The sequence below is a fragment of the Panicum hallii genome, chromosome 3, assembly GCF_002211085.1.
Source record: "Panicum hallii strain FIL2 chromosome 3, PHallii_v3.1, whole genome shotgun sequence".
Taxonomy (NCBI): Eukaryota; Viridiplantae; Streptophyta; class Magnoliopsida; order Poales; family Poaceae; genus Panicum; species Panicum hallii.
The window spans coordinates 14,881,860-14,904,914 of NC_038044.1; the positions used below are offsets into that span (position 1 = coordinate 14,881,860).

The window sequence follows — 23,055 nt, forward strand, 5'->3', positions numbered from 1 at the left end:
TATTGAGATGAGGTTCTTCCGCGCCTAGCCGCCTACTACGAGCGGGCCGCCGCTCATGCACCCACGCCATGGCCGTGAAGCATTTCGTTCTTTTTAAATTGAGGCCGCTCCTCGTCGCTGTGCGCAATTCGCTACTCCTCCGGGGGTGCGGATCGTAAAATCGCCCTGCCGAATTGTAATGCCGCCACGCTAAAGACGAGGCGCGGCGGCGCGGACAGTCAAAGCGCTCCCTGACTGCGCCGAGTTTTATTCCTTCTTGCCGCTCCACCACCCGCTCTCGGCATCGCCTCCCTTTTTAACCCCCTCCTCCCCCCAGCTATAAGTCCCTCCCCTCCCGTCGCCCACCTCAATCCTAGACGCCACCCATCCCTACACACACGCCGCAGGCGCGCGCCTCCCGCACAAAGAAAAGGAACGAGGGCCATGGCGCCGAGAACGTCGGAGAAAACGATGGCACCGGCGGCGGCCCCGGGGCTCGCGCTCGGCGTCGCCGGCGGCGGCCCGCACTTCCGGGGCGTCAGGAAGCGCCCGTGGGGCCGGTACGCGGCGGAGATCCGCGACCCGGCCAAGAAGAGCCGCGTGTGGCTCGGCACGTTCGACACGGCCGAGGAGGCCGCGCGGGCCTACGACGCCGCCGCGCGCGAGTACCGCGGCGCCAAGGCCAAGACCAACTTCCCCTACCCTTCGTCTTCCATGCCCCCGGCCGCCACCGGTGGCAGCCGGAGCGGCGACAGCAGCACCGTCGAGTCCTTCGGCGGCGACGTGCAGGCGCCCATGCAGGCCATGCCGCTGCCGCCGTCGCTTGAGCTGGACCTGTTCCACCGCGCGGCGGCAGCGGGCGCCGGCGCCGGCGCCGGCGTGCGATTCCCGTTCAGCAGCTACCCCGTTACGCACCCCTACTACTACTTCGGCCAGGCCGCGGCCGCCGCGGCGGGGTGCCACATGCAGTTCAAGCTGCCGGCGACGGTGACCGTGGCGGCCGTGGCTCAGAGCGACTCCGACTCGTCGTCGGTCGTGGACCTGTCGCCGCCGCCGGCCGCCGCCGTGTCGGCGAAGAAGGCCTCCGCGTTCGATCTCGACCTGAACTGCCCGCCGCCGGCGGAGGCGGAGGCCTAGCCGCCGGAGTTTAGCTGATGACTGGCACTAGTTTCTTTCTTCCTTCCTTCCTTTCTTTCTTCACCCCGCCCCCCCGTAGAAGAAACTTCGCTGTACGTTTACGCTTAGGCCCTCTCGCTTACCAGAGAGGGAGGACATTTTTGTAAATAGTTTTTCCGCCGGGAACCTAAGCTCTAGCTGATGATAAAAAAGCTGTATTGTCATCCAAGACAGGTCCTCCCGGCGTTGTCATGGACCGGATTTATATTAATTAATTAAGTGTTTTGATAGTCATGAGAAACGGCTCGGAAAATCCCAAACACTTCGGTCCATCTTTTTCTTGTTCTCTCAGAAACTGAGCTCCGTCGAGCTGCAAGCTTCAGCAAGGCCTCCCTTCCATTCATGGGTTGCAAGCCTCGCCTAGTAGGGAGGGCGCTTGCTTGCGATCCATGCAACGTCGCCTTTATTGGTCGGTTAAAGATTATCAAAGCGAGCGGCGAGCCGGCGAGCCGTCTCGCCCGGCGTGGACATCCACCGTCCGGTCTAGGTCACACGTACGTGTCCGTCTCAGAACGACGAGCACGGAGGAGCGCTGCTACCGCTCTACGATCCAAAAAATTAATCCGATCATTGTGCTCCCAACTTTTTACCCCTGGGTGGTTGGCACGGCCAGTGGCCGGAGGCGGCATCGCTGTCGATTTCGCGCGTGTGACACGAGAGGAGGACCCCGCTACAGTCGCCGTGCCGACGGAGAATATCATCTCGCGAAAGCCGTGCCCTTTTCCTTTCAAGTCGTTTTCCTTTCCCCCGGCGCGGGCGGCAGGCGCTGCGAGCGTTATCGATCTGCACAGTGTCCAGCCGCAGACCCAAAAAAAATTATGGAGATCCGCACAGGCTGTTGGCGCTGCGGAGAAGAGATCCAGAGAGGCGTGCTGGTGCTGCGCCGCTGGTACAAGGTGACGCATGTGGATAACGAACGGGTAAACATAGGAGGAGGGTGGGATTATTTTAGTAATCGGATTAATTTAAGCCGGAGCGGCGGCGGCGGCGGCAGCGGCAGCGGCAGCGTGGGTGGGGCGGCTGGATCTTTCGGCCCCGTCGGTGTGCGCGTACGGCGCGATCGTCCTGTGCCTGTGCGGACGTGCGCCGGGCTGCCCCCTTTCCGCTCGTGATCTCGGGAGTAACGTGAGCGTGTGGGCGACCGCCCCAGCGGGCCACGTGTGCGCGGCGCTGCCGGCCACTCACCCCGCTCCCGCGCGCCTCGCCCCTTTGCCGCGGCCGCCTGCCGGCCCGGGGCGGGATCCGCAGCTGCGCAGCGCCGAGTGGGGTCGCGCGGGAGGCGGCCGCCCATTGGCTGGCGCCCGTGGTGCGTGGGCGCGGCCGCGCGCGGAGGGAAGCGGAGGACCTGGCTGGCGTGCGTGGTCCGCGGCGGACAGGCGCGGGGGCGGGGCCGACACGCGCGGTGGGGTGGGGGGCGCGGCGGCATCGGGGCGCAGCGATTCGCGCGCGGGCGGCGGCTGTTTCGCCCTCGCTCTCGGGGGCGGGGCCCGCGCGCTCGGGCCCACCATCGGGAGGAGGGAGGTCGCCGCTTTTCCGTCCCGCCGCCTGGCTGTGCGTGCGTTTTCTATTGCTTTCGCGGCGGCGACCGCTTTCTCGTCGTCGCTGTACGTGTTCGCCGCAGAGGGATCCGTGGAAATCCGCTGGCTGCTGCCGCCACCAACTCGCTGCTCCTCCTGACACCGTCGTCCCGGACGTATACTGCTTGTACACATCCGTTCGAGAGCGGCAGCACAACGAATTCAACTGGTACCGTCTGGTTCCTTTTTTCTTTGTTGCAAATACCACCAAAGCTTGTCTGTCGACTGGGAAAATACCAACACATTCAATATCGTTGTAGAAGGTGCTCGACTTATCTGCTGCAGGCTTGTAGCGACACTTCTCATCTGAAGGTGAGTAATTTTATTTTCCTGAGGGAATCTGAAGTACTAGAAAGAAAGTGAGCAGTGGCCTTGGAATACTAGAGCGCTGGAGCTGGCATGCTGAGGCGTGGGGCCCATCAAACAACTCGAGCGGCCTTGTTTGTATACGGTTACGCTAGAGCCAGCAACACGTGACACGGCACGCCATGCGCACCAAAAAGTTGGAGGTGCCCTACATGGTTATACTGGTCCCATAGCAGGGAGTAGGCCTTAGCCCAATAACTTAGCTGGGCCGTGGATCCCAAGGAGACCAAAGAAAAGCCGGCCAGACATGCGGTCAAAAGTTTTTGCCGCCGCTGCAGGGCAAATTGCCTCTCGCTCTTTACGAACAGTGCCCTGTTGGACCATCCCACGCTGATTACGGTGCCATCCAGCGGTGGTTGCCTTTTTTTCCCGATAAATATCCAGTGGCTGTTTTTAACTTTCCTAGAGAATAGCACGAAGCTCGTTTGTTTACAGTGATGCCAAGGTCCTCATTAGTCAAATAGAAAAGGGTCTTGATCAGGCAAGAAAAAAATAGTACAGTACGTCTGCCCTACGAGTTGACCATCCTTTTTTTTACCGGAGGAGGACATTATATAATGCATTCGGCATAAAAAAAAGGGTGCACTTACATGCAGGAATGATACAAAACGGAAATTATTTTAATCGACCTCGTGGATTTTGCACTAAAATGTAAAATGAAACTCCAGGGCTCCGCCTTGATCGCGCCTTTCGCGGTCGCCGTGTGTTATAGTAAGATGCCCAGGGCATCTACCCCTGGAGGCCACTGGTAAGCCTATCAGCCTACGCCTTGCAAAATGGGTTACTACGCCTACGCTACTGAGTACTGACAGTGGATAGTGCTCTTAGCGTCATCTTTAACTAAACAGGTCCACTCCACGTCCGCGAGACAGCGCGCCGCAGCCGCCCCCTCGCACGAGCACGGGAGCCACCCACCCATGCGCACGCTCTGGTCTTCGCGGTCCCCGCCCTCCGCCTGCCTCGTTCCCACGGCAGCAGGGCGCTGAGCTAAGCAAACTACTACTGCTCCCATTTCCACTTGGTCAGGCGGCTAGGGAAGTAGTAGGCGCCATGACCGTCTGACCGATGCCTTTTCTACGGCCGATGCGGTAGCGTGCACACAACCGCACCGGCACGGCGCCGTCCACTGCGTGAGCGGCGGAGCCTGCGCTACGCAGGACAAGCGGCTACTCCCTTTCCCCTTACCGGTGCCGCTGATTCCTCCGCCCTTGACCCGTCGCATCCGCTTTCGTCACGTCGTCGGTCGTCTGGGCTCTGGCGCGCGGCGCGCCGGTTCATGGCGGCGACGGCGCCGCGCCCCCTGCGCAGGGGATGCGTACTTCAGGAGTAGCTGCCCACGGCAAGGCAAGAAGGCTCCAGGGAGGGGGAAGGGGAGAGAGAGGGGTAGCAGGCTAGCGGCGGCTAGGCTCGCGCAAGCTGATGTCAAGCTATAGCCATCCTCACCCCCCGTGTGGTCGTGTCACGCGGCGCCAGGGGGGCTAGCAGGCTACCAGCTTTCGGCGGACGAATCACCCGGAGAAACTATGCCGCGGTCATGAGCGAGCGCAGACTGCTACCGGTAGGGAAAAAGAAACAACCAGCGTGATACTACCACTACATTTACACGGTACTTGTCCAAATACGAGATACTAATCCACTCTTACGCGGCAAGAAGCATCGTAGGGCGAGGCAACGGCCTGCGGGGTGACCGGCGGATGCGGACCCCATGAGACGAGATGCCCGGATGCCCCGCGCCAGCAGTAGTAGTGGCCGTGGCGCCACCGCCCACCGGCCTAGCGGCGCTGCGCGGTCAAAAAGGCACGCCGACGCGACGCCGTCTTTTCCGCAGCGGCACTGCGGCAGCCACCCCACCCGGCCGCTCCGGACCACGTGTGCGCCGGCCCGACCTGCCCCCATCGCAGCGACACCGCGCCCCGCTGCGGCCTCCCACGTGCGGGTGCGGCCGCGCGCGGCGCGCCCACTGGCGCATCGGTCAGACGGCTTGGCCCGGCTCCGCTCTGCTCCGACGGCCGGCCTTGGCGCCCAGCCGGCTCGACACGTCACACGTGCCGACGCGACGGCCATTTGCCGCGCTGTAGCATTCATCGCGAACGGCTCCGGCCACGGAGCCCGTCGTCTTCCCCATGCGTTTCACCGCTCGCTGCCGAGAGGCGAGAGCGCTCTCCTCTCGGCCCGTGTCCGTGTCCTCCTCTCGCCATAAAGCTTTTGCATGAGTAGGACTGCGGGAGTAGTTTGTTTGCTGTTCCTGTGCCTCCCACTGTGCCTGTGCGCTCCCCGTCCTCGTTCTCGTCCTGGCTTGGCGTCCTGGCCCGGCCAAAGCTCGCGCGGCGCGTGCGGCAGGCGCGCCGCCCCGGCGCGGAATACGGCAAAGCGGCTTTGATCCCTTGGTGAAGGCGACGCTGCCCGGATTCGGGCTACCCCAGCTCTAGCGTCCAGCTGCTGCTAGCCGTACGGTAACATGACATCAGGGACCCCGGCTGCCAGGATCACGTGAGGCAGCGGCGGCGACCTGGCGCCCCACGGCCGGGGCCACGCCGCGGCCGCGCGCACGGCGCCTGCGCTGCGCTGCTGCCTTCGTTTCCTCTCGCCAGCGGCGGGGGCGCGTCAGAGAGAGGGACTGGCGGCCGCAGCGGCCGGCCGGGCGCCCGCGCCTGCGCCTGAGCCCGATACGGCATGGGGAAGTTATGCCCCGCGACCGGACGGCGGCCGGCCGGGCCGATCCGTCCCGCCGCGCGCGCCGCTGCCGCTGCCGAGCGGCCAGTGGTGGTGAGAGCGGCGGGTGGCGCGTACGACGCGTGGGGGCGGGCCGGCCGGCCGTCGTCATCGGACGGGACGGGTCGGGGGGGGAGTTGCCGCCCCGTACGCGGCTGATGGCACCGGCAGGCGCGCCAGGACGGTACCTCCCGCGGCGAGGGTTTCCGCCCCGTCCGCTGTAAAGTAAAGGCCGGCCGTGGTTGCGTGCGGGGCAGGTGGTTGGGGCGGTTTATTCGAGCTGTGTGCGGCTGCGGCGGGGGCGTACGCGCGGATACGGCTCGAAAGCTGTTGAGAGTAACGTGTGTCAAGGATTTATGCGTTACAACGTACAGGTACTGTTGCGGTCGTACTGGCGTACGAAAGGAAAAAAGTAGCGTGAGCGTGGCATGGGATAGAGCTTGAAAACTGTTTCAAAATTGTTGGTACCAAGTCCAGCGCCGTGAAAAAAGTAGCGTGAAATGTTGCTTGGCAAGTTCACGTTTCTACCCCAGTTCAAACTTACATTAGTGGTATGTTCATATTTCAGCCCTAGTTCAAACTTATATTATTGTAGGAGTATAGGACTGACCGGGTCCGTAAAGTTTTGCGATGTCATCCGAAAATATGATTTGGTTAGACCACTCGGAATTTGAACTGATAATTTTTTTTTTGCTTTGCATCGTTTTAAACAGTTTTTCCAATTGGACCTCTAGATAACAGATTTGTAGGTCGTGGCACATTTTGCGTTCTCTCTGTTGGAATATATTTTAGACTTATGGTGCGACAAACCTTGGCGCCATATACATGTAGGGGTTGGGAGGAAAGCAATTAATGTTAGTAGATTATATCTACAATTCTAACATTTACGTACAATTATGTTGAACCAATAATTTTGATACAACAGCGGTTGTACTTTTTTTTTCCTTTTGGTGATGGGTGCAATGTCGTATTCCCTTCATCCTAAAAGAAAGCACAAGATATTAATTTGTATGGAGTGAGATGAGACAATGCACTACGATTAGCCTAATGGATCAAGGGTAAATTAAGACTCCGTTTCATTAGTCATATCCCCAACATTCTTGTACGGTTTCTCAAGTCTTATCCTGTCATTGTTAAATTGATATTTCCACTGAAAATATGCATTAATGGCTTAGTCAATGACCAATAATCTCCTGATTTGCGCTAATCAGACCTTATGCAAATGTGCTTACTGTAAATTTTTCCCATCTCTATTAAGCTGTCCTAAAATATTTGAATCCTTGTTTCTGGGAGTGGAAGAAATGGAGTTTAGCATGCAAATATGAAATGATTATTGATGTGTCTGCGATATTAATGAATAGATCAATGATGCCGAAAGTGAAACTACGGAAAGCTTGAAAGGAAATGAGAATGGAAGTGCTGAGTTTGAGGGATCGCAAGATGTGACGATTCTATTTATTCAATGATCATTTTTTTTGCTACCACTGTTGATCATTCGAAAATGAGAGTCGTGTATGGAAGAAGGTATGTATAGTGTATGTGAATCTGGAAAGCGTATTTCACATGATTCACTGTCGATGTCACATGTACCACAAGACCAGACCAAACCAGTCGCCGCTCCTACCGTACTGCACGCTACCCAGGGTCCGGGGCTGCGTCGCAGGCATGGCATGGCATGGCGTAGCGCTGCACAGCATAGCCACAGCGTAGGCGCCACCGCTCTGCCAAAGCCTCAACCCGCTGAACGGCGCGGCGCCTCTTCCCAACGCGGCGCGGCAGGCCCCGCCCGTCGCTGCCTTGCCTGCTCTCACCCCCCCACCCCAGCAGGAAGGCAGGATGGCAGTCAAGGCCTCGCGCCTTCCCAAGGCCAGGCCACCCCCTCCTCCCTCCTCGGCTCCTCCTGCCGCGGCGCAGGTCTCACCATGCCCGTTCCCGAAAATATTTCTCCCCGCTATCAATGCCCTCTGCCCCCCGAGATTTGGACGCTTCGGCCGCCCGCACCCCCCCGCCGGGCAGCGAGAGAGCTCGGGCTCCGGCGCGCTCGCGGGCCGGGGCCCACCCAGCGGATAGGGCCGTAGTGGCGCCGTCTTCATGGCGCCTCCGGGGGCCCACCACCGCCCCGTCGAGCGGCGCGCGCGTCCTCTCCTCCTACTCCCACCGCAACCGAGCTGCCCCCCGCCACACGACACGCCTCCCCCCACGTGAACCGCGCCCCGCCGAATCGTGCCCCGGCACGTCGCCACCCCTACCCGAGGAGCGCGGCGCGTTCCGCCCCGACCCGCCGCCGCTGGCACGCCGGGACGGGACCGGCCCCACCTGTCACCCGGCGCACGCGCGGGTGCCGGCCGCCGAGGAGGAGCGCGCGTGCGCGGCGCGGACCCCGTTCACGTACACCGCATGAGCAGACGAGCACCCACCGCCCAGCACCGTACGTTCCTAACCGACAGGCCGGTGGGCCCCGCCGCCCAGCGTGCGGGTGCGGCCGCGCGTGCCGCAGGCGGGCTCGCGGTGCGGCGCGGGGTGACAGGACGACCGGACGAGGCTCCTGGTGGCTGGCAGGTGGGCAGCGGCTGCTCGGTGCGGTAGGGCTGGCGTCACACGGCGCCTGCAGGCAGGGGGTGTAGGCTAGATAGAGTAGACGAGACCAGTCGCGGCGCCGGGTGTGGTGGCCCCGCAAGGCGTCAAATCGCGCGGCGGCTGGGGCTGGGCTGATTCAATGACGCCGTGCACCCGGGCGGGGTGCGGTCAGCGACAGCCTCAAAGCCAGCAAGCCCCAGGCCCAGAGACCTACCACCTCCCCGTTTCACGAGGCGCGGCCATTAGTAGGCGCGGCCGCGGCCGGCCAGCAGCCAGCCACCGCGCCCACGGCCACCGCCCGGCAGTATAAGAGTTGCTCCTGCCTTGCCGGTTGCCGCTGCCGAGACGACCAGGCAAAGCGAAGCGAGGGAGCTGCTGCGCGGCCAACCTCGGAGTGGGTAAGAGAGACAGAGAGTGTGTGGGTGCAAGGGACGGTGGCGGTGGGGATGCAGATGGAGTGGGACATGAGAGGAGGAGTGGGAGTCGGGGACGGTGGTGGGGCGAGGGCCGGTGGCCTTGCTGTCGGAGGCGTTGTCGTCGGGGGAGGGGACCAGCACCAGCAGCGCGTGGAGGCGCACTACCGCGGGGTGCGGAAGCGGCCGTGGGGTCGGTACGCGGCGGAGATCCGCGACCCGTGGCGGAAGACGCGCGTGTGGCTCGGCACCTACGACTCGCCCGTGGAGGCCGCCATGGCCTACGACCGCGCCGCCGTCGCGCTGCGGGGCTCCAAGGCGAGGCTCAACTTCGGCGGCGGCTGCGGGCGCGCCCGGGAGAACGCGCCGGTGAACCTCCCGCGCGTGCCGCTGCAGGCGCGCTGCCAGCTGCTCGGCGGCGGGCTCGACATGGGCCGCCCATCCCCCTGGCACGTCGCCTGCTTCCCGCCGTCCATGCTGCACCAGGCCGCGGCGCCTCAGGCGGGGGGCCTCCTCGCAGCGGACTACGCCGCGTCGCAGCCGTCGACGGCGCTGGAGCTCCGAACGGGGCCCAGGGCCCTCCCATTCGACCTCAACGAGCCGCCGTCGAACGGGAGCTAGCAGCAGAGGTCGTGATCTCCACGAACGCGCGTGGAGCTAGCGGTAGAGGTAGATCAGAACTGTATCAAGCGCGGGATCATGGTCATCATGGATCATGGGACGCGGTCGTTAGGAGGGATCGGAGAGGCTAATCAACGAGGAGGGGGAGTGGAGACCAGTGAGTTCGGTCCGGTTGTACATATACCTACTTAAGGAAATCTTGCCTTTCTCGTCCTGTTCTTGTTCGTGTTTTTCTCATCTTTATTTTCCTTGCTCGACGTCTCGTCGGCGGCGGCGCGCTTTCCGCTGGGTCTTTCGCGAAAGAAGGGAGATGCTTTTACTGGTGCCTCGTAGCCTACTTCGTTGCGTTCGGATGCTTTTCTTTTGCATATTTTTTCAAAACTGCAGCTTCATCACATGATGGGAGGTCCAGCCGAACCGCCGGATCACGTCGTAGGGACGGTAGGGTACCTGCTGCTGCTGTGGTTGAACCGTGTCGTGACGTCTTGAATCGTTTAGTTAGTTTCGAGTTTGTTTAGTTTTACGGACTAAACTTTAATTTCTATTTTATCGAATATTTAGTTACTAATGAGAAGTATTAAATATATAATTTAAAGTATGAAATATATATTAATTATAAACTAATTGTACAGATGGAGATTAATTTGCGAGATGAATCTATTAAATATGATGATTTGATAATATGGTGCTACAGTAAACATGTGCTAATAATAGTTTAATTAGGTTTAATAGATTAGTTTTGCGAATTAGCCACCATCTATATAATTAGTTTTATAATTATTTTATATTTAATTTTTATAATTAGCATCCAAAGATTTGATATGACAAGAAGTAACTTTAGCCTTAAAACCAAGCGACCGATAATTAGTTGACAGCTTCTGGTAACATCAGTTGTCTGAATCGGGCGTCTAGGAGTTAACAGTTATGTATGGTCTACTATAGTACTACGGTCAAGCGAAAATGTTGATGTAACGATTGCTCCGGACCAAAATCCAAAAACATGCGCGGAAGGCATGAGCCGGATAGGTCTTACGGAGTCAACAAGTACCATGATCCTCACGAGTTATAACAAACTTGGTGATATTACTGAGATTTTCGTCCACGCCACCAATGGATTCTACATCCGTCCTAAAATATATATTTTAACTTTTAGATTTGATCAAAGTTAAATATTTTCATTTTTAACAAATAATATTCCTAAAAAAAATACTTTTAAATAGAAAAGATTACATGGTATGATAGTTAATATTATTACAAATAAACTAATATTATTTTATGTTGTCAATCGTTATATTTCTTTTTACCATCTAGTCAAAGTTAAAAGAGGTACCTTTTGTTTATAATACCACAAAGTAGCAAATAATACATGTGGTCTGACACATGTAAATGACATGTGGTAGTACAAATGAACAATTTCCATTTGTTTGGGACATGATGAGTTTCAACAGGCACCTTCTAATACATTTTCCAGATATTTTTATTGACAAATACACTGTATTAGATAAACAAAACATTTAAAGACTGTTAATACGAGAAGGCTTTAGTTAAAGTTCCAAAGTTGCTCCACTAGGCCAGAGCACATAAACAATATTAGAAGCAAAACAGGAGAGAGGCTTCATGTTACAATGCTCGAACTCAGGTGTCGAAATTTCAGAAATGTAAGGAGCAAAACTAGCGTGGGAGAAAATGAGCTGTGTGAAAAACACAAATGCTTGACTAGGTTAGCATAGTTATTCCACTCCCAAATCCCCATTCGAACATACGAATACATATATATACATACAGTCACATCTCAGGTGACCAAAATGTCTGGATCATAACTTTACATAGCATTATTATCTCTTAAACTTCGCAAACCGCACGCCAGATCACAATGCCGAAGGAACCTCGGTTCCACGAGGGGCCACTGAAAGGTGCAGCTGGCATAGCACAACACTACACACTACACTACCTCCATGTCGGCAAAGCTCCCAGGGTTGATTGTTATACTCTTGGTGCAATTGTCTGTCTTGTAAATACCAACCAACCTGTCGGCTAGCTCAAACATGTTGTTTCTCAGACTGCAAAATAGAGTTTCAGATATTACATGTGAGTTAGCACTACCGGTAGCGAATCGTGCAAATGTAAGTTCCACTTTGCATCCGTGCCACCTGCCTGTATCAGATACAGCTGAACGTACATGTACCTTTCTAGAAATGGTGTGAAATATTTACAAAAGGAAAAATTGAGAACTGAGCTCGTGGGTAACTACCTTATAATGATGAACTGGGCATCTTTGGTCCTATCTTTCACATAGTGTCCCACAATTGATACATTCTTAAAATCTGTAGGAGACAAATGCATCCATCACTTTGAATGACAGACAGTATTAGTAAAGAGAAGGGTTGCAACACTTACCCAACGCAGCATCAATCTCATCCATAACATATAAGGGAGTAGGTTTATAGTGGTGAAGGGCAAACACCAGAGCCAGCGAACTAAGTGTCTGCAAGACGATAGGCACTTCAAAAACGGTACTACTCCAGACAGACATTGTGTTACAATTTCAAGTAATAGACATGACAAAAATTGGAAGTAAAGAAGTTCGGGATGCTTAGGTACGTAGGTACAAGTGAATGGCGTAATCATCGACACATCCAGTGCTCCATTACATGTCAATTAGTTCTTAAAAGTTGCCAATGGAATGGAAAAAGTGGACACAAAGGATTTACTTTTATACTTGACATTAAATTAAGTACGCATACGGATTAAAATCACATGCAACTAACATGAATAACTGTTGACAAGGCAATTATCAGTGATGGCGAACCAGTCAGCGGATATGGGATGTTTATATCTGGGCATAGCCTTACCTAATGCGTTACATGATAAATAGCTCATTAGATAGTATTGATTTTTCTATAACTAAGTATAAACACTCTGATTTTTTGGTCATGATGTTATTTCAAATATAAAGAATGGTACTGCCATTTTAAGTATTAACAAATCCCAATACAGATGTTAGTAGGCAATATTTGCCTAGAACAATTATGGTTTGCATTATCCTAGAATGGGACTAACTTAAGCAACAAGATCAACATCAATATCACTTTCTAGGCTCTAAAGCAAGAACTACAGTTATTGGCTTGTATCTGGAATTTATACGACAGCGATTCACCATAAGAAAATAGACAGAGATCTGTAAGTAATGTTGGCAATGTTTCTGATATCTTGCAATATACTAACAAATTTCAATTAGAACAACATTCACAGAACTCATTTTTATAAATAATTGGGAAACAAAGTTATGTATCAAGTTGACTCAGTCTGAAATCGCAAAATCATGTGAAAACGGCAACTTGGGACAATAATTTCAGGGTGCAATCCGTGCCCATTCAAAGTTTCAAACTAACAGAACATTCTGACAGAGCTACAAGAATGGAAAATACCTTCTCACCACCAGATAGATTGGCAATATTTTTCCAGCTTTTCTTTGGAGGCCTCACACTGAAAACAACACCTTCTGAGAATGGGTCCAAGGAATCAACAAGTTCCAATTCAGCATCACCTCCAAGAGTAATCATCTGAAACAGAAAGGAGTTGGGAGTTATTTTGACACCATATTGTTGAAAAAAAATTCATTTCAACAAGTGCAGCACCTCCATAAGATAAAACCAATACAGCTAGCACAGCCTTGTCGAAATTGTCTGCTTAAGTCACGAGGCTGTCTTATCCTCTCCCCTTTGCTCACCTCAGTGTAGATTTCTTTTGTTCAGAATTTTTGTTTCAGACATATGGCAAATGAGATTACGAATTCAAGATTCGATTCTTTTCCCACCCCATCCCTTAATATTAAAAACAACGAAAAAGTTATTAGATTTAATTGAAAAGGGCTGAGCAAAGCTTAATCTCATTGCATTACTTTTGTCTGTACCTTCTTGTATGTGCGCGCATAAAGTAAAACAGAGGTGCAGGTGCTACACTATAGGATGCTATAAGTATTCAGTACCTGGTACATCTCCTTCAGTTTCAAAGATATTATGTTGAATCCAGCCATGAACTCATCTAACCTGAAATAATATAGAATGCAGGTAAGCGACACAAATTGGCAAACATAACTAATGAAATTCAAGGGCCCTCAAAGTAAAATTAGGGGGGAAATGCATGCCTTCTCTTCCTCAACCCATCGTACAGCTTTTTAAGATCATCCCGTTCCTGAGTGGTAGCATTTAGCTCATCAACACGTTCACTGTACAAGCGAGCCTTTGTGCGGTACCTGGTTCAGCAAGAAGAAATAATGAAATCATTGGTACAAAAATGTTTTGTCAACAGTATCTCATGCATTCATACTCGGCTATGGAATCCAGGTTTGGGCTCAAGTCTTTAAGCTGAGCTTCCAACAACGCCACCATCTCCATTGCCCTTTTCATGTCACATGTATCACTGAGTTGTTCATCACCTAGAGTCACTTTAAGTTTCTCAGGATCAATAGCATCCTTTTGGATCCTGAAAAGGCAAAAATTAGTACAGAGAACATACAAGTCACAAAGTTACAGAAAACAATAGCATTTGCACATACTGATCCATGTGTTTAGCAAGATTTGTCTGAATGTCATCAAGCCTTTTCCTGAATGCTTTCACCTTCATTTCCCATTCCTTGGCAAGTTTTTTTGTATCTTGCAATTTGTACTCAGCATCAACCTGTTTTATGGCGAAACGGGTAAGGTTGTGGAAAGTAACAATACAGCAGAATTAATTAAGACCTAACACTTGACTGGGTGTAAATTACATACCTCTGAGGCTCTCAGTTCATCCAGTGCTTTCTTTAGTTTGGTGTATTCTTCCTTAGTTTTGTCAAGCTCATCCTTATGGTTGTCTATCATCTAAAAGATGAAAGAAATAAAAAAAATTGTGATCAGAAAGTGCAAACATTCTCAGGGTCCAGCCTAGAGTGCAATACAACTGAACAAATACCTCCTGTGTTTTCTTATACTCTTCCTGAACAACAAAAGCTTTCTTCTCAATTTCTTTGAAAATAGACATCATCTTCTCCTTTTCAGCAAGAAGTTTTTCTGTGTCTATCTTGGAGTCCTCAATGGTCTTGGCTAACTTTTTCACCAATTTCTCACCTGAAGTTATTTTAACTTTGTGTCGGTTGATTTCTGAGCTTGTTTTGTCAAGTTCCTGACATTTGGAAAATGAAACCATAAAAATAGACTACCAAAACAAGGAAACAGATACAAGAAGAAATCCATATGCTTACAGATTGGATGTTGGCTACTTTTGTCTTTTGGTCCTTCAGCACCTGCCCCCCAGCATTTTCAATTTTCTGTTGAAGTTCTGAAGCCTGATATAATTGTGGCAACAAAGTTAAGGTGGGAAAGCAAGATTCCATCAGCAACTTCAGGTAAGTACAAAAATATCAGTAGATAAATTATCGAAGATTTCAAACAGAAAAGTTCTGAACTTGGACAGTTGGTTTCTTTTAGCGTATGATCACACTAAAGAAAGTTAAGGCAAATGACAGGGAAATATGGTCAGGAAGTAGAAATGCTACTTATAAGCTATGTATAGGCACTTGCCTGATCTTTAAGTTTGCTCGAACCCTTTGTGAGTCTATTTAGTTCAACCTGCTCACTAGATATGATGCCATCCAGCTCCTTCATTCTGCGAACCTCATCAGCTATGGGTTGTGAAGCAGCTTTCAGGGAATCTAGTCGCTTTTCGTTGTAAATGTACTGTGCATTCATACTCTCAACCTATTTCAAAAGAGAATATATGCATATAAAATAATCAGACCAAGGCTCCAGATACAACCAACTTTAAGGCAGGCAGAACACTGCTCGTTTGCATACCTCCTTTTTAGCTTTTGCCAGCTCCATTTCAAGACGGGATTTAGCCTCTTCCATGGACCGATAGTGTTTTTTGGCATCATTCATTTTTTCACGCAACAGGTTGAGTTTGTCAACTAGGTTGTTAAGTTCATTTTCAGCTTTTTTAATAGCATCTTCCGAAATGCTTTCTTGGATAGCTGTTCCCATCATGCCACGTTGTGCCTTTTTACCCCCACCACTCATGGTACCAGACTTCTCAAAAACTTCACCAACCAGGGTAACTACCCGACGGAACTCCTTTGGTGCACCATAAGCAATTCGTGAAGCCTGACAAACACAGGTATTTATTATCACTGTTTTAAAAACATTAGCAGCAGAAGCTGCAATCACTGCTTGAAAATAGAATAAGATGCATTTAATAACAATTCCCTTGAATTTATAAGGGAGCCAGATGAATACTTTTGTGAAAGATAGCAGCGCAAATAACAATTACAAGCAGCTATTTGAGGTGAAATAGCAGAATTATAAAAATTCAAGGACCAACCTGATCAATATCGTTTGCAACAACAGTATTCCCCAAGACATGGAAGAAAGCTAACTTCAGCTTCTCATCTTTAACCTTTACCAGATCAAAGAGGCGTGGAACTCCTTCAGGTGTTTTTACTTTCTCTTTAACTTTATGGAGAAGGTGTGTTTGTTTTTCCTGTAAAATATAGGGTTTCAATTACAACAATGAATCAAAATGTTAAAATTTGAATCAAAATAACACATAAACGAAGAAGAAATTGAGTCTTACCAGGATCAAACAAGTTACAGTTTCCTGGCGGTTCCTTCTGCGTAGCAACTCAATACAAGCTTGGGCTGAATTTATTGTTTCGACAACAATATAGTTAAGCCCAGCTGGAGCTGCTGTTGATATGGCCACATCATATTTTGCTGCAGAGCACAGTTGCTAATAAATTAAGACACTGTATAATTGCATAATGACACTATCGGATTATAGGAAATACAATTATCTCCTAGATCTTGGTGGCCGTGATTTTATGAACTCATGATAAAACTAAGCTTGGGACTTAAGTAAGTCCGGATGACATAAGTGTGGGATTACTGCACTAATATCAAGAAACAAGCAAGCACTGGCCTTGGCACTGTAAAAACAAAACACAGATACGTGTGCTTAATTATTTTACCAAAACCGGTGTCATCTAGCATACTGTAGAAGTGTGGATCAAAAAACATACATAACACATTCATCTTGGAGTAAAAGCATTCCACCACTGGGGTCTGTTTGGGTCTGTTTGGATGCAAGGCATTGGGTCAAAAGCCCATATTCCGTCTCATTTTAAACAGGATAAGCAAATTTTACTCACAGATTCGTAAAATGAAGCACAGAGATTGGTCAAAATTGAAAAGCAAGAGATTACATTTTAACATACTATGTATGGAAAGAATTTATAAAAGTTTAATGTCAGAAATTATTATTTATTACAAATTTGCTGATAATAGTTGTCAAACCTATAGATGTCACGCAAAGCACATTATAGGACATCATTTAATTTGTGGGTGGAGACGAGAGAGAGAGTGAGAGTACATCTTACCATCAATTGCACCAAGATCACCTAGCCGGCCATAAATGCCCTGTATTTGATTTGATTCCTTGGCTTGCAAAATTGCTTTAAGAGCAGTGCTTTGATTCTTCTCAGAATCCCTTGTGGTTTTCATCTCTGCAACTTTCTGCCTTGCTGCTTGTTCCATAGGGATCAGTGAATCCTCCTGTTTTTGGCATTCCTGCAGTAAATTTCGCAAGCAATACATACAGGAGACTCAGCATACACCATAAATAAGTGATGACCAAACTTACTGGTTCCAGGGGGAATGAATGGCCCAAATTAAGCTGGAAGTGACTTACCTGTTCAATTTTGCGAGCTTCAGATGCTTCAATGTGGTGTTTCTCTATTTTCTCTTGAAGCTCCACGATGTATGCATCCTTTGTTTTAACTTTCTCTTTAATACTTTCCATCTGGTTTTGAGCATCAGTTAATTCTGCTTGAGCTCCATCATGCTGAAAACAGGCAATAAAATTTAAATGTAGTGGAGCCAAAACTGGAAAATCTTATCTAATTAATGACTCAAGGAAACAAGCTAAAAGGCTAAGTAGACTTGTTTCTGGAACTCTTGGGTGTCAATGTCATGCATAACTCTAAATTTATTTCTTATTGGACTCGACAAGATAAGTCCAGGTTGGAATGTCAAAAATAATTGGGAACCCAATATCTGTGAACTGGCAGCCAAGTGGCTTAACAATAGGTGAATCACATTGAAGGACCTGATAACAGTCATCTTGTTTCCAATTAGAAAAAAGATGGTGCGGGGTGTATAGAAGGCTAACCTTTTGTTTCATCAACTCTTTCTCAGCAGATGCAACATCTAACCTTCCTTTATGCTCAATAATTTGATTTTCCCATGGTTCAAGTTCAGTTCTAACTTGAGTAAGTTCAGCACGGAGTTTCTCAGTTTCCTCTGTAATTACAAAAGGGACAGGATTGGTTATCACACATAATAATTCAATGAGCAGGGAGCCAGGGACAACATAGGCTAACTTCACCTCGAGAGGATTCTTTTATCTGCTCTAACAACTTCTCTTCTTCATTAAGTTGATCCTGCAATTTGGGTATCTTTCCCTCCAGCTGTGGAATGAGATTGGATGATTCCTCCATCTCTTTTGTCGATTCATCACGTTTTGACATATCCTGTATTAAAATGTAGGTGAAACAATAGTCTTTCTTGCTTCAATTACATTAATTACAACTCAAACCATTTGAGTATTACCTTTTGAACTTTGTCCTCCAGCTTCTTGATCTTCTGCTTAAGATGCTTTAAATCTTCCCTGTATTTTACATCTTTCCTCTCAAACTCTTTAAACTGATCCTTGCAGGACTTCATGTTATTCTCAAGGTCCTAAAGACATAAAAGGAACAAATAAAAATAAAGGCACCTTCATGTAGAAAAATAACATGTTTTCTCTAACCTTCGAATACAGGAAATAAATGAACTTCATTCAATCATAGTTCAGGTTACAGAAACTGTAAGTTGAGACAATACCTCTTGCCTTTTGACATGTTTATTATAAATAGACTCCATTTCCTTCACAGTCTGAGAATTCTGCTGAATCTTCTCCCTGGATTATAATATATGATTAGTTTCTTACTCAGAAAAAATGTAATGTAAAAGGAAAAATCACTGTCCATCTGTAACAAATAACCTTTCAGAGGCAAGATTCTTTTCCAGATCTGCCACATTCTCTTGACACTGAGCAACACGTGAGACAGCATCATCACAAGCCAGCTTAGTTGCCTTTTCTCGCCATTTCAAAAGTGAAAGTTCCTTCAGCATGTATGTTTCAGCTTCATTTTTTGCACTCTACAGGAAACTAACTCCATTAGTACTGTTCAACTGTTAAATGACAAAGATAGTGAAACAATAACACTCCGATCAGCACCTCTAAACTGTCTCTTTCCTTCTCAGCCAATTTCAGCATCTGCACTGATGCAGTTCGTTTTTCATTGACCACCTCAACTCTAATAGATTCATAACAAAGTAAGCAATTAAAACATTGAAAAATAGATAGAAATCACTAGTTATGACAAGAAGCATTAATAATCTGTTACAGAACTCACTGCTTGTAAGTTTCTTCAATTTTCTCAACATACTGGTTCGTCCCTATTATGTCTTCAAGATATTCTAGAAAACCTTCATCATGTGGACCTTGAGCTTTTGGTTTCATTAGGGATATTTGCTCAACCTCACCCTGTATAGTGCCCACATCAGAAGTTATGCGATTATAAAAGCAGAAAATGTAATTGGAATTGTGCACAATAAATTCATGCAGGCTTAACAAAGAAGCTATGTGACACAGGTGGAAATGTAAGTGATGAAACCAAATCTCACAGTAATCTCTAAACTACACTTGAAGTGTTTGTGTTATTCATGTGTATACATGTGAAGAACGCACAAAACCTGGAGGATGAGGAAGCGATTATTATCAAGGTCAACTCCCTTGCCCTTCAACAATTTAGTTACTTCAGTAAAATTGCTTGCACGGTCATTTATGTAGTATTTAGAAGTGTTGTCGCGGAAAGCAACTCTTGAGATGATAAAGTCGCTACCATCTACAGCTCTGTAGTTTCCATCATCCTGCTTGTTACAGAGAAACAAAAAAGATTATGTCACTACAAATAAGAAATGCTGAATACTCAACTCAAGCCTCAAACAATACCAGGTCCATGATTTCTTGAAAATGGACAGAAACACCAGCACTATCCAGGTTCTGATGATTGGAAGAATTGTGTATGAGCTCCGAGACCTTGTTTAAGCGCATCTGCAGTTAATGGAATAACTAGTCAGGAATGAAATATGTAACTGGAAGTAGTCTGGAACTAAGGAAATGGATAGGACGATAGGTTAATCCAAGTTATAATAATAGCTACTGATGAATTAGATCACTGCTGAGCAAATATGTGAATTTGCACTATTTATGTAACAGCCAATGAGAAAGCATTGAACATACTTTCTGTAGACAAGGACCCTAAAGTGTCAACTACAAAAACACAGACTACTTTCCAACCAGAGGATTAATACAATTGAAGTATCAATGTGCTGGGTTCTAGAATAATACTTAAGAAGATAATTTTTATCTCATAGAAAATGCCAGGATATCACTGTCAACATTTTGAATTGCTGTGGTAACTTAGATTGGCATGCTCAAATCCACAATTGGATAGGCAACCAACGATATAATTTGTGGACATCGAACAAATAACATAAAATCTGCTAGTGAGATCAACTTCATAAATAATAAATGTAGTGGTAACCATCAAATAAAATAAAAAGTCAACATCAAGCAACAACGCCAACCTGCTTTGCACGCTTCCCAAACACAAAGAGCATCGCATCAATGACATTACTCTTTCCACTGCCATTTGGCCCAACAACAGCTGAGAAGCTCTGCAACCAAGAAAAGAGATTATCTTCAATTGTTTTTGTCTCTAATCACTGTTTAATAAGCAAATTTCAAGGAAAAAAAATGGAATGATGTTGATCCTATTGAACGTGAGCACTAATCCATGATGCTAGCAAACAATTTTTGTATCTGCAAGAGCTACTGCTAGTTTGTGGTTTGACTATACAACTGATTCAATATTGTGTTTTTTTTTCTCGAACACACAGGAGAGCTGTTTATTCATTGCATTAATTGAATAAAGGAGCCTTACAAACACCCACAAACACACCCTAGAAACATTTTACTTACATGTTTGTCTAAAAGAATCAACGACCCGACCCAAAGTCTAGAACTTCTCACCGGGGACCATGATCAGGGACCCAATCATATTATGATTGAAAACCAAAATATTATGTATCCTCAGAAAATTTGGTATTGTTTTAGAGAACCTACATTTAGATCCTGTTTGCTTTTTTTATATGCACTGTTACAGTTTTGTGCAGGGACAGGATACATTGCTTAGTTGAGCGTCGTAGCTTTCAAAAGGTAAAGGCACTACGCAAGTGAAAGCAAAACCATGAGTTGGTCATAACAACTTAAAATAGGTACTTTCTCAGATACAGGATTAATAGTAACAAGATTAAAACTCTCCTCCATCATGTACAGATGCTATTTTAGTTACACGTATTATAAACAATAAAATGTGATTAGTGGTAAAAAATAATACAAGTAAAACAGAGTTTGATAGAATGGCAACACTGTCAACAGTACACTAGGGTTTAGAATTGAAGACACACAGGTAAACCAATCCTAGCTACAGAAATTTCACTGAGATTTCTTGGATTCGCTGGTTGATCACCATTCAGCAACCATAAGCAACTACCATGTTATAATTTATTTGGCAAACAATGACATAAATTGGCACCAGAGCAGGACAGCAAACTGAAGCTATAACAGATAGGGCACAAGTAACGTAGGTCTCCATAGGCACAGATTGGTGTAAATTTATTACGAATTTATTACAGCGATATAAAGTTTGCTCCTATGTTTTCTAAATCTAAAACAAAATATGACGTGGCAGTGAGAGAGAGATACCTTGTGGAAAGGGCCGATGCGCTGTTCTCCGGCGTAGGACTTGAAGTTGCGGAGGACCATCTCCTTGATGAACAGCCGCGGCCTCGCCGCCTTACCCGGCGTCCGCGCCGGCGACTGCGGCGGGGAGGTCTCCATGTCCATGGCCACCTCGCTATTCGAAAATGCAGCAGCGAGCGAGGGACCTCGAGGTTCCCGAGCGCCGCCCGCCGCCGCCGGCCAGAGGCGAGGTCCGAGGTCACCCGCCCAGCTGTCGGCGCCCGCCCCACACTCCGCCGCTCTCCCTCGGCGAGCGTGGAGGCGGAATCGAGGCGGCGAAGAAGAGCGACCGTTGCTCGGGGGATTTTGCGGCGAAAGTTGAAGTGGCTGCGAGGGAGCGCGGATTTGGAGATTTGGGGGAAGTTTGGGAGGGAAATTGAAACGGTGCCAGGATTCCGTCCTCGCGCTGCGGAATTCGTAGGTGTCAGACCCAAAAAAAACGGGAAGATATCAAGTTGGGCTGGGCTTTATGGTTGAAGTTGGGCTGGGCTTTATGATTGAAGTTGGGCTGGTTTTAGCTATGGGCTCATGCGTTTGCTACCGCCCTGTGTGGCCCATGGTGGTTGGTGCTGCATGTGATGGGCTTACGGACCAAAACTTCGTACGGCCTATGGGGTCCTTGCATTCTTGCAAGATGTTTTACAGGATTCCTCCAAAAAAACAGAAGATGTTTTACAAGAGACGGGGGAGGGAAAAAAAAAGGAGTGGATAGCGACTGTGCAGTATACAAGTATTCCGAGCTAGCTGCCATTAGCTACTCACTAAACAAGCCGCACGCGCGTAAGCCACGTGCCACCAAAACAAATGACTGGATGAGCCGGTAGAGAAGTCAGAAGTGCATCCAGCTCGTGAGGAGGAGTGTTTCGCCAATAACACACAGTTAGTTTTATAGATTAAGCAAGCTCCTCCGTCCTATCCAAAGGCCATCCCACAGCTCGTCATTTGTCGCAAAATAATCACTTGTTGATGATACACTCATCTGCTAAGAGCGACTTGTTAGAACCAGAATGTACACTGCATCAATGATAATCAAAAACCAAAGTAGAATTATGCAAGTTTGTCGATAAGAATTCGTTCTAGAACACCCACCGAACCTTTTCCCTTTCTACATGTTGCAACGGTAGAACGATGTAGAAAGGGACTGCGGGATACGAATTAGTTCGTAGCTAGTGTACTAGAAAATAATTTGCAAGGAAACAACAATTCAGTAAGATCGATTACTTTGCAGGATTTAGAACAGAGGTCTTCGCGACATCGATTGGACAAGTAAGTAATAGCATTTGGCATTTGCGTATTTCAACAGTGCCAACTCGGGGAATCTCCACGTGCATCATAGGCGAAAATGTCACAAATGCTGAAAACGGAAACTCTGCACATATCTAGCCAGGGGCATGCTCTGCACGCAAGGATTTTTTTTGAAATACAAATTCGATCAAGTCTAAAAGCTGTGAAAAGGATGAATTCATGTGCAGCTAATTGTTGCGCATGGGAAAAAAAACTGTCTTTGTGCTATTTGCCCCTGATTTTTTTCCTTTTTATATTTTTTAAAATTGGTCCATTTATAACTTGAATTTGTATGAATATACTCTCTCCATTCCAAATTATTAATCGTTTTGGAACAGAGGGAGCGGAACGTAACCTGATTTAATCTTGTAAAAAGTTTAATCATTTTTCCGATGAACCTTTCATTT

At 48.4% G+C, this 23,055-nt stretch overlaps 3 protein-coding genes across 3 annotated transcripts; 2 read left to right on the top strand and 1 right to left on the bottom strand.

Annotated features, from left to right (window-relative positions):
* Positions 1–276: 276 nt before the first annotated feature.
* On the top strand, positions 277–1,389 carry LOC112886069 (ethylene-responsive transcription factor 8-like). Its single transcript, XM_025951832.1, has one exon. It carries the CDS (start codon positions 424–426, stop codon positions 1,114–1,116), a length of 693 nt encoding a protein of 230 aa, XP_025807617.1. The 5' UTR covers positions 277–423; the 3' UTR covers positions 1,117–1,389.
* Positions 1,390–8,295: 6,906 nt separating this feature from the next.
* On the top strand, positions 8,296–9,635 carry LOC112887188 (ethylene-responsive transcription factor RAP2-1-like). Its single transcript, XM_025953303.1, has one exon. The coding sequence runs from the start codon at positions 8,834–8,836 to the stop codon at positions 9,419–9,421; it is 588 nt and encodes a 195-aa protein (XP_025809088.1). The 5' UTR covers positions 8,296–8,833; the 3' UTR covers positions 9,422–9,635.
* Positions 9,636–11,069: 1,434 nt separating this feature from the next.
* On the bottom strand, positions 11,070–21,646 carry LOC112886249 (structural maintenance of chromosomes protein 4). Its single transcript, XM_025952079.1, has 28 exons — positions 21,329–21,646; positions 20,149–20,238; positions 19,511–19,612; positions 19,252–19,428; positions 18,912–19,042; positions 18,734–18,812; positions 18,497–18,654; positions 18,337–18,412; positions 18,064–18,192; positions 17,840–17,984; positions 17,624–17,754; positions 17,144–17,296; positions 16,833–17,022; positions 16,031–16,170; positions 15,779–15,937; positions 15,256–15,561; positions 14,983–15,159; positions 14,664–14,747; positions 14,375–14,584; positions 14,194–14,283; positions 13,980–14,101; positions 13,751–13,906; positions 13,569–13,676; positions 13,410–13,470; positions 12,850–12,984; positions 11,819–11,906; positions 11,673–11,745; positions 11,070–11,481 (listed from the first exon to the last, which is right to left on the bottom strand). The coding sequence occupies exons 1-28, from the start codon at positions 21,467–21,469 to the stop codon at positions 11,364–11,366; spliced, it is 3,729 nt and encodes a 1,242-aa protein (XP_025807864.1). The 5' UTR covers positions 21,470–21,646; the 3' UTR covers positions 11,070–11,363.
* Between the last annotated feature and the right edge of the window lie 1,409 nt (positions 21,647–23,055).

Excerpts from the sequence above, each read along its gene's own strand:
- LOC112886069 (XM_025951832.1), top strand. The coding sequence starts at position 424 with ATGGCGCCGAGAACGTCGGAGAAAACGATGGCACCGGCGGCGGCCCCG.
- LOC112887188 (XM_025953303.1), top strand. The coding sequence starts at position 8,834 with ATGCAGATGGAGTGGGACATGAGAGGAGGAGTGGGAGTCGGGGACGGT.
- LOC112886249 (XM_025952079.1), bottom strand. The coding sequence starts at position 21,469 with ATGGACATGGAGACCTCCCCGCCGCAGTCGCCGGCGCGGACGCCGGGT. Across the intron at positions 15,562-15,778 it reads TTGCAAACGATATTGATCAG|GCTTCACGAATTGCTTATGG; the intron begins GTTGGTCCTTGA and ends TGTGTTTGTCAG. Across the intron at positions 13,471-13,568 it reads GATGGGTTGAGGAAGAGAAG|GTTAGATGAGTTCATGGCTG; the intron begins GCATGCATTTCC and ends ATATTATTTCAG.